At 39.6% G+C, this 11,425-nt stretch overlaps 1 protein-coding gene across 1 annotated transcript; it reads right to left on the bottom strand.

Annotated features, from left to right (window-relative positions):
* Positions 1–502: 502 nt before the first annotated feature.
* On the bottom strand, positions 503–7,189 carry anxa13 (annexin A13). The gene is made up of 11 exons (XM_020603071.1): positions 7,060–7,189; positions 5,562–5,637; positions 5,351–5,445; positions 5,039–5,209; positions 4,866–4,899; positions 3,615–3,694; positions 3,321–3,389; positions 3,136–3,237; positions 2,761–2,836; positions 2,318–2,430; positions 503–1,838 (listed from the first exon to the last, which is right to left on the bottom strand). The coding sequence occupies exons 1-11, from the start codon at positions 7,072–7,074 to the stop codon at positions 1,719–1,721; spliced, it is 951 nt and encodes a 316-aa protein (XP_020458727.1). The 5' UTR covers positions 7,075–7,189; the 3' UTR covers positions 503–1,718.
* Positions 7,190–11,425: the final 4,236 nt, after the last annotated feature.

Raw genomic sequence — 11,425 nt, 5'->3', positions numbered from 1 at the left:
GACTGTTGACCCCAAATACTTAAACTCCTGCACTTTCTTGACCTCAGCCCCCTGTAACCTCACTGTTCCACTTCCCTCCCTCTCGTTCATACACGAGAGGGAGGGAAGTGTATTCTGTCTTACCATGACTGACTTTCATTCCTCTTCTTTCCAGAGCAGACCTCCACCTTTCCAGGTGTTCCTCCACCTGCTCTCTGCTCTCACTACAGATCACAATGTCATCCGCAAACATCATTGTCCACAGAGATTCCTGTCTGACCTCATCTGTCAACCTGTCCATCACCATAGCGAACAAGAAGGAACTCAAAGCTGATCCTTGATATAGCCCCACCTCCACCTTGAATTCCTCTGTCTGACTGTATATTGCTATTACACTGGTCATGGTGCTGGGCTACTGTATCCTAATATTGTGAGCCTCTCATGGATGTAGCTTTGGAGGACAAAAATATAGATAAACGTGCATTAATTCATCAGAGCATCAGAGATAACATAAAACAAACAATGATATTACATCACTTTATTTGTGGTTAGATCAAAATTCTTTGGCTATTGTGAGGTAAACCCTAATTCCACAAACAAACCCAATTCGCCCTATTTGACCATCTCGTGTGCTGCAGTTTACTGATTTTTCTACTCAGCTTACTCCAAAAAGTTTACAATAGTGGTGGTTTAAGAAATATCAGCTGCCTCATATAGACAGACATAGGGCACAGACATCACAAATGTCAAGATGTTATGTTCAGCTCCCCTAAACATCAGGTTTCTTCTCATACATGCTCCAATACTGACTATATAGTGACATATATTAAATACAGCATGTTAACCATAAAAGAAATACAAGAAATAAATAACAAGGTGAGGTGAATTTGTATATGTCAAGTTTTCTAGTTGTATAGGATAAAATGCCACACACTGTACTTTTAATCAATAAACTATAGAATGTCTTCAGTGCTTAAGTTGTGAACATAAAATCCATTCACATTACACCGCATATCTTTCATGATGCCAGTTAAACTCTTTCATTACAACTTTTCCTGCTTCTTCATTAATATGCACAAATGTCTAAGGAGTGATTGCATTGGGTTTAGCAGCTGTGAAATGTAACAGTCACTGAGTTTGGGAAGAGGAGGGTGATATATAAAATAAATCTAAAGTTGACAGAGAATTGTCTAAAACGGTACAATATATTATGAAAATAATGCATCAGTGTTAGTATATGTATTAGCAGAAACACACACCTATGCTATGGCAGCCTTTCCCCCCATGTCTTATCTTTACAAGGTGATTATCCCATCAGGTCTTCAAGCACCTGATCACATCATTCTCATGTAATCTGTGCGACTATAGTCTGCTGCTGTGAACACTGGAAATATATTAATTTGGTGCTTGTTTAAGGTGACAAAAAATTACACACTATGTTGTAAATGCTGGTAAAGGTGTTAAGAGCCAGAGTAAGAAATGGGCAGTATGTGACAGACACAGTTTCATAGACACATTAGTCCTAGACAATGAAATCTAGTTGAAAAGAGGTTAAAAATGAGTCACTCACATTTATGGTAACTCAGGTTACTTGGAAAAGACATGGTTAATGATTTCAGCAGTTTACCCTCCTGCTCCCTACATAATGTCACATGAGTGGTGTTAGACAGAAAGCAGCAGTGCTCCCATACTCTGCTGTTTCTTTCTTCCACCTCCACCACTGCCTGCCTCTCCAGCTCTCAGTGGCAAATAGCCAGGAGGAGGCGTTTAAAGTCCCCGCTGCACTCGGCCTTCAGGGCGTCCTTCAAAGACACATCATATTTCTCCAGGTAGAAGTCTTTGATGGTCTCCAAATCATACTGTTGACAAAATGAAAAGCCTTTAGATGCTGTACTCATTCATAGAGTTCAGGATTGATGAATGGTGGTGAATTCACATCATGACCAAATGAGACACAAAACAACATAGTGGTAAATTGTACTTCATGGCTTGCAGGTATACTTGAACCAAATTATAAACAACATACACCAAGTGTAAGGATGTACAGTATGAATTGCGTATACCAGTGTGTTTACAAGTACAGGCTGCATTCAGCTTTATGTAAACATTTGTAAATGCATTTCATTGTCTCACTGGTATCATCAGCAACAATACTCTTTTAGTGAAGAAATTAAATTGATAAAATAAATTTAATGGAGGTAAATATAAGGTTAAAGACCTCATGACATCACAGCCAGCCATACTAACATGTGTTACAGAAAACTGGGGGACTTTGAGTGTCCTGGTGCTACTAAGCTTTAATCTAACTTATCAAAAGATAAAACTGTTATTCCATTACCTCAGAGCGACACACAATGATACGTATAAGGGTGTCCTCATCAGTGCCTGCCCCTTTCATTGCCTTATTCAGACGTCTGGCAAAGTAGAGCTGAGGGTCCTTAGCAACTCTCACTGTGGGGAGGAAGAAAGGCTTCCATTAACTCCACTGCAGCTTACTGTACCTTATGTTTCACCGTCATCAGCCCTCACACTTCCAGTAGCACTGTTTCCCCACAGTTATTCTACAGTCAGATATGCATAAACAAAAACTCATTTTCCAAGCATTTATCTACTGATATTTTAATAATTTATATTATGGGATTATATTGTGGGATTTTTCAATGTTGCTGTGAAGTTCTGCAAGTAATTTAACTCAAGTGGAAAATAAAAATGTTGATTAATATAGGACATAGACTGTGCTTACTGCATTTTAACATTCCACAACTTGTACTTCATACTAACCAAGAGCAATGTAACATCTTTTCAGTGTCCCAGAAGTCTCACTCTCAATGGCATTCAGGATTTCAGTTCCAGAGAGCTGCGAAAAGAAAACCACCAGCTGAATCTGCTTTGAACTGGTAACACGTCATTTTCCTAATCTCATCAAAACATTTGAAGAAGTATAATTAAAGAGGCCCATCATTATTTAAAGTCCCAGTGAAGTACAGTATAGCTCTGAAAAATCCACTTGCACAAGAACCAATAACACTTCCACCAGTGTAATTTAAGATACCAGCCCTGATTAATTCACATGCTAGCTGAAGATGACATGTCCCAGCCACTTAAACTAATATGCCACTGCATCTATGGCCAGTGTGACATCACAACCTACTGTACCTGTTCATAGATCTTGAAGGTGGCCTGGAGCTGCAGGTAATTTCTGGTGGCCAGGATATGGGTGAAGGTGGACTCATCTGTCCCAAAACATCCCTCACCAGCCTGCATCAGACAATTATTAGTCTCATGATTAATGAATCTGTGATAGGAGTATTGTGAGGATGCACTGTGAAGGAATATAGTACCTCAAACAGGGATGTAGCATCTTGTTCAGCCAGATCCTCATCCACCTCATAGCTCTCATCTCTGTTGCCCTGAGAGAAGAAGATTAAGATGACCTTTCTAGTGTAGTGGCTGTTGAGTCTGGCTCAAGCAACTCTATCTGGCCTCCGTTTTACCAATGGGAGGGAGTCTGGACCATAGCCAGTATGTGTGTTTATAGAGCATGATTGGACACAGAGAGCATGAGCTCAGTTTCAGCCAGTTGGGAGGAGTTCAGTTACACAAGTGAAGTAGAAACTCAAGGCCACTTACTGTACCTGCAAAAGAGCTGTGAGCAGGTTTCTTACTTCCCCGCTTGTATCTCCCTCAATATCTGCTTCCAGATCACGTTCATGCACTGAAGAGGAAACACAATGTAAACAACAGGACATTCAAATAAAAGAACAACAAACAAAAGTCATACTATTTATTTCACATTACTGTACAGTATGTATGAGTGAATCTTTACAAATCCTTCATGGTACAGATAGACCTCTTGTTCTGTGTGGAAACAAAGTGTTCACTTTCATCCTAATACATCCACAGGCTACATGCAGGATACCCGAACTAGCCTCCTAAGTTACTGAGAAAACAGCAAGGCAAATTCATAAATGATCAATTTAGTGTCAACTCATGGTGTCAGTGGCTGAAAAATATTGCAATAATGAAAGAAGTTGGCAAATAAAATCAGCTAGTGTCAGCACTGTTATACTGAACAGGAAGTTGATGCAGGATGGGCCTTGACTAAACAAAGTGTGGTTTTACAGTACAGTACATGCTTTAAAGGATAGCAATACTACTGCACATGGTTTAGGACTAAATGCGTCACAGGTGTGTCAGTTTCCTCCAGAGTTCATAATACATGGAAGGAAAAGAGTGAAGTTAACTTAGTGGGTAGGACATAAGAAGAGGTGGAAAGTAATAAAATGCATTTACTCAAGTACTGCACTTAAGTCCAACTTTTAGGTATCTATACTTGAGTATTTTCATTTGCTGCTACTTCATACTTCAACTTCACTACATTTCAGAGAAAAAAATACTGTACTTTGTGCAGTATTATATTATTATATATTATTTGATAACTTTAGTTATGAGTTACTTTTCAGAATCAGATGAATAAAATGAAACACAGTAATTATACTGTGTTTCATTAGGCTTTTTTTTTATCTTTAAAAGAATTCACAGGCTAACCACTACTTCAAGTTATGATAATCCAGTAATATCATATACATTAGTGTGAAATCTGCCATTCTACACTCTTAGTATATTTTTATGCTACTACTTTTGTACTTTTACTTAAGTAACATTTTGAATGCAGGACTTTTACTTGTAACTGTTTAGACTCTGGTTCTGCTACTTTTAACTTAAGTAAACATTCTGAGTTCTTCTTCAAAAACTGGATGTGAGGTATCCACATGTTAATGAAAGCAATATTTTATCAAAAGAGTTACAGTATAAAGTGGTATATAATTTGTAAATAGTGTATTTTCAGTGTCACAACTGAAGGTTTCATTTGCCTGTTGGCTTACCCTGGAAGTAGCATTCCTTGAACATGGCAATGTCCTGTTGACAACAATTAAACACAATTAATAAAAGGATTTAATAAACAAATTTTGAATTGACTTTTCAAACATTTTAATAACTGATTAATTCTTCTAAACATCATGTCATTAGGTTTATAACATGCCAATTTACAACTCACAGCATTGGTGGCGGTGCAGAGTATCTCCACCAAAACGTCTTCATCGGTGCCCGGTCCCTTCATGGCCTTCCTCAGCTCCTTCACAGCGTAGACAACAGGTGGGTCCAGCATGGCAAGGATGGCCTTCTCAAAGCTTCCTGACAACTCCTTCTTCAGAACATCTACTAACTCCTGTACCACAGGGTCAGAATTTCATTTTAATTGGTAGGAAGCAGAGGAAACAAAGGAGAAGTGCAGATTTTTAAAATATATTTCAAATTTGAATAAGAATATTAGTAAAACAGCATGTGGGTGCAGATGTATGGCACTCACATCATCGTATTTTTCAAAATAGGCCTGTTTAATTTCCTGCCGCTGAGCTGAACTGCGGTTTGCCAGAATGTCAATAATGGCCTGCTCATCAGTTCCTGATAAGAAAATAATAATAAACTGATGCAGTACAGTAATAAGCCATTTGCAAGAAATATTTAGAGAGATGTAATTAGAATTCAAAAACTTTTTTCCCCACGTTTTTCCAACTTACCAAGACCTTTACAGGCTTTGCGGATGCCCTTGATGTCAGCTACGACATCAAAGTCCTCGTAGGGCACGACTGTAGGCTGAGGAAACAAAGGGAGCTTGTTATGTTGTGGATGAACTACCGAGCTAAAACAGCTTTTTCTAACAAACAATGATGATTTCAAAGGGATTCGTGACAGCGATGCCGGAGCAGCTCAGGGAGAGGAGCATAAAGACACAAGGCTTTAGTTGAGGAATACAGGGCCGGAAGTGTTTACACAAACTTGGTGGGGGCTGGATGAATTCCAGCAGTTACCACAGTGTGGTTCAGGGACTAACATGGGTCTGTGGAGAGATTTAATAGGGTCCCCAAAATATAAGTATATTGTCTTCAGTGATAAAGAATAGTCTAGTGTCACTTGTCCTCACTAGAACAAGGCCAATACAGAGCATATAGTCAACTCTGCTGGCACAGGCCTAGGGACCATGGGTCAGCGCTTCTGAAGGAAGTGACTGTTGATATTTGTGGTTTGAAAGTCATAGAACCCAATTACAAGGAAAAACAAAGACAGACTCAAAACAACCACAGGCAGATTTAAAATGACCACACAGAGTTGTAAAAACCACCCCAGAGACTCTAAACAATGACAAATAGACAAAAAAAAAACCCATAAAAAGACACAAAGGACTGCAAAAAGACACAAAACAATCGCAAATACATGCAAAACTAGCATAAAGAAACGCAGGACAGTTATAAAGACAGCCAGCGGTCCTTTACGCCTTTGACTTGTCTGTACAGGGGCTCATTTTCTCATAATCAGTTTTTGTGTGGGACCACCAATTTTCTTTATTTTCTGAATCTAATGATTATGTACCTGCAACGTATTAAGCAATTAAATGCAGCTGTTTGTTATACACGGACATCTTTACAGTCGCAGTTGTTGTAGCCTTAAGTTGCCAAAAGACAAATGAGCTCAAGGAGAAATGTTCCAAAAAGACAAAAATCTACCTAAAATGGGCACCTTCCCCACACACTTTTGCGCACTCGCATTTGGCTGACACGCACAGCGCCCCACTCTTCTACCCAACTCCTCAGCCAGCTAACGGAGCTGTGATGCATTCTGCAGGGGAGTGGCTCTTTCCTCTGCGTAAACACCGACAATCAATGTTCACACGGTGTAGTTTGTGACATGGTTTGGTGTTTAAAGAAACGCTAAATATGATGAATGTGATGCCACAACTCTCAAATTCGGTCACAGTAATTAAGATTTAATTATGATTTGTATGTTGTGCGCAAGAACTGATGACGGATATCGTCCAAAGATAAACAAACAATAAATACAACATTTATTCGAAATCTACAAACTCACAGGAATCTAACATTTAGTTGGATTAAAATCTTGACCCTATACATTAATGTGAAACGCTATTGCTTCAACCGAAGCGCAAGCTGCAGTTTTGTTTGTTTGTATGTTTGTTTACAACCAGCGCAAACAAGCTCGGCTAAGTGTTGGATGACTTACTTGACAGTTGCCCATTTTGGCGATTTTAATCCAGCAGCTGCTGATCTGTTGGAGAAAGTGGCAGAGTACAGAGAGTTGTCCTGTTCTGACCAAACTGCGGCCCAACGCAGCAGAAACCAGTGTGTGACGTACACAGCGTCACCGTTAACCATTTCCATCCACAGTCACTGTTGCGCATAGTCGTTACAATCTGATTTTATCATGCTTTATTGTGTTACTTGCTGGAACCGTATTATAGGTTCATCTTCTATAAGAGGAGACATGAAGTACATCTTGATTAACGGTAATCTATAATCAGTTTTACAAGGATATACAGCAGTTAATTACACTGCATCACCTTATGCATGTTTGTAATTTAAGGCACAGCCCTCAGTAAACTCTGAGCGAGAGGAGCTGTAGGTTGGAATTGGACAACATGCTGGGGAGCGCTAGTTATGAAGTTAAATCTAAATGGGAAACAAGTCAAGTGAAGAAATGATATCAGAGGGTCAGGTACATTTTTATCTCTTTTCTGATGCGTCCCTTGTGCAGAATTACAATAAAGGTTGATTTCAGTTCTTAATCTGTTTTGTTGCCTCTGCCCATTTACTGTACGGGTCGTAGCACTAGATCTTTTTTTTGTATTTCTGATTTCCATTAAGGTTAAATTTAACCTGTGAAATGAAATAGTCCTGGAGAAAACCTACAGCGCACTCTGTGCTAAAAGCCACACAGTTTCCATTTGTTACAGACAGATTTGAACTAGACATAACTACAGACTCTCTTTTAGTTCTTTCCCACCAGAACCAGTGTGATTATGACTGAGCACAATAGGTTTTTGTTGTATGGAACAATGCTTAGCTAGTAAACAGTGCACCATTTACCTGCTCTTGGGGTAAAATCCCAGCAGTGTGGAGGGTTTTTTATCATTGTACCTAGGTGGTAGTTTGGTCTCAGGGAGTAACAACAACTACAATAATACAGTATAAAGTCACTGTTTTAGTACAGTTTTGAGATTAAAAGTGTGACTTGGATAAAAAATGCACTGACATTAGAGTACACTCCAAATATTTAAAATTAAAAGTATTCTTCTTGTACTGTAGCAGCTAACTTTTTGTTAATCACTGGCATTTCTCATTTTCTTTCCTCTCCTCTACAGTACCTGCTTGCAAAGGTCTTTGAAATATTGCCTTTAGGTTTGCTAAATAAAATAAAAATTATATAAATAATCAGTATCTTATAACAGTTTTTAATGGGTTCCTTATGCAGAGCATGCCGGCTACAGTTTAAGTTCAAGCTCTGTTTATGTTAGACACCTTTCAATAGTGAAACTTCCCCCTAAAGGAAACTGACTTTGAACACAACCTTTTGGTTCCATGTGAGCTGGTGCTGTTATGAGCAAGTCAGTGCTAGACATGGAGCAACACTCCCATCTACTGGTCACGTCTACTACTTACAGTTTAAATTTGATTAAAAACACAAGTGATATTCTAACATTTTATTGTAAACGGATCCTGTGGAAAGATTAAATCCAACAATCAGTTGAAAGCCGTGTGTTTTCAAAGCCAGTTACATTAGTAACTGAGTCCTTTCATTCACAGAGTTTTGTTGTTAAGCAAAAACATAATGATCCACAAAGTTGCACTGGGTGACTTGTTACTTCATGAATATTCACGATCTGGTTTACCTTGTGTTAATCCCACATACTGTACACCATCCTGCTGCCAGAAACCACTCCAACAAATACACCCTTTGCTCCTGTTTGAGTAACATTTGTCAAAACCTCCACTGACCAGTGAGTGTTTATTTCGAACAAAGAATAAAGCTGATGAGGCATCACATCAAATAACGTGCTGCTGTGTTGTTTTCACTTTGATACAGGACAAATGATTTCCACATCACTAGTTTCATTCGGTTTTAATTTAGATTTTACACTCTGTCTCAACTTTTTCTGATTTGGGGTTGTATCTTTGTTAAAGCACCTCCATCTCTGCCTCACAGAACAGTTTGCATGGAGTTTCAAACTTTCCATGAAATATTTTTATTCAGTGTTTATGGGACAATGTTTATCAGAAGAAAAACAAAACATCTCCATAAATCTAACTTCATCATGATATTAATATTATCTCAGAGTCAGAAGGCCTGTGAATATGCAAGAGAGCAATCTGGCTTTTTCTCTTGCCGTACCATTAGGTTTCAGCAGGGCCTGAAATGACATATCACACAGCAGCTGCTTGTAGACACTGAAAAATATTCACACAAAGGACAAAGGAGAACTCATCCTTGCTAGTACAATAACAACTATAGTCCATCTGAAATGCTTACATGCTACTTTCAAAACTGCTGAATTTATGTTCAAAACTGAACGTCACACAAAGTTACTCTAAACTAGACTGTAGTTTGCTCCCTTCAAATGCACTTCCATTAAAAAGCACTATAATTATCATGGTGGAAAGTAACTTAATACTTTTACTGAGGTATTGTACTTAAGTTCACTGTTGTGGAATTTACTACTTTTTCTGAAATGTATTTCCACCACTGATAAAGAAAACACAACCTCCAGTACGATCATTTAGTTGAATCAACACATCTGAGGAACACTCTGGACAAAACCGAGCATTATAACCTTAATTACACAACTATTATTGTGTACATATAAACTGGGAAATGAGTGACAAATACTGCAGCTTGAACGGTGCACGGAATGAGAGTTTTGTCACCCATGCTGGTTGAGAAGTGTAGTCCCACACCCTCACTTTGATTTTAAATTCATGGAAAATATGTATGATATAGGACTCAGGTTTAAATACTATTTAATGTTTATTTGTTTGTGTGTCAGTCTGTGTGTCTGGGCCACCGGCACCTGCATGGTATATCAACAAATGTTGTGGCCAGAAAATAAATAAATAAATTAAAAATAACATTTTTAAAATGAAATCATTTGAGACTAAGCAATTCTTATTGGTTCACAGCAGCTTCTCTGCATCATTCCAATTGTTCATTTGATATGTGCCCAGGATGGCGTTCTAGAATGATGATGTCACCCGACAAACTCACACAGTGAACCAGATAACACATTTTGTCAGTGTACACACAATTTTAACAAAAAAGGCGGTAAAAGCTAAATTTGCTGTATAAACAGTCATTTTGCTTGTTGCGGATCAGAGCATTGAAGTCCTCCATTCGAAGACAAGTCTGCAGTTTGTGAAATACCAGAACAAGATAGTCAGGCTGCTGAGAAGATGGCCAACATTGTTGCAATCTACTTAGAAGAGGATCTTTCAACTTTTGACTGGGAACTAGACCTGTTCATTAGCAGGAAGGATGATAAGATATCCCAGCTGGTTAAAGAAAAGGCCGGCTTGCTCAGGAAAGTTGAGCAGTGGAAGTGCCAGCTCATAAATCTGAACAACCACAGATCCCAGTGGGAGCAAGAGAAATTTCAGCAGAATCTTGAAGCTGCCAGAATGCAGGCAGTGTTGATCCAGATGCAGAAAAGCATGGAAAACGAACTACGCCAGTGGGAGAAGGAGAAGTCTCGTCTCCTGACTGAGCACGCAGAGGAAAACTCCAAACTGAAGGCAACTCTGATCCAAGACCAGGAGAAAAACTTAGAAAACAAATGACGCCAGTGGGAGAAGGAGAAGTCTCGTCTCCTGACTGATCACGCAGAGGCAACTTCCAAACTGAAGGCAATTCTGATCCAAGACCTGAAGAAAAAAGTGGAAAAGGAGTTACGCCAGTGGGAGAAGGAGAAGTCTCGTCTCCTGACTGAGCACGCAGAGGCAATCTCCAGCCTCAAGGCTGCATTAACTGAAACAAAGGAAAACCTGGACAGTGAGCAACTAAAGTGGAATCAGGAAAGGTGTGGCCTCCTGGAGTCTATCAGGACTACGACCCAGGCTGTGACACAGCAGGAAGAACAGAGAAGGCAATGTACAAATGGACTTGTGGAAAAACTAAACAATCTAGAAAATCAGATTGAGGAGGTTCAGAAAAAGCCAAAGAAAACAAGCTTGAAGAAAAGATCTCTCAAGATCTTTAAGAAAAGATAATTGGTGAGCCTGGTTAATTAGCACGGTGGCACAGTGGTTAGCGCCGTTGCCTCACAGCGAGAAGGTTCCGGGTTCGGGCCCCACCTGGGACCTTTCTGTGTGGAGTTTGCATGTTCTCCCTGTGCTTGCGTGGGTTCTCTCCGGGTGCTCCAGCTTCCTCCCACTGACCAAAGACATGCAGCTTAGGTTGATTGGTGTCTCTAAATTGCCCATAGGAGTGCGTGCGTGCGTGTATGTGTGGTTGTACGTCTATGTGTTCGCCCTGCGATGGATTGGCAACCTGTCCAGGGTGTACCCCGCCTTCGCCCGATTGCCGGCTGGGATTGGGTCCG

The sequence above is a fragment of the Monopterus albus genome, unplaced genomic scaffold, assembly GCF_001952655.1.
Source record: "Monopterus albus unplaced genomic scaffold, M_albus_1.0 scaffold3.1, whole genome shotgun sequence".
NCBI lineage: Eukaryota > Metazoa > Chordata > Actinopteri > Synbranchiformes > Synbranchidae > Monopterus > Monopterus albus.
Note: the sequence above shows the minus strand (reverse complement) of the source record. Positions and strands in the feature narration are given on the sequence as shown.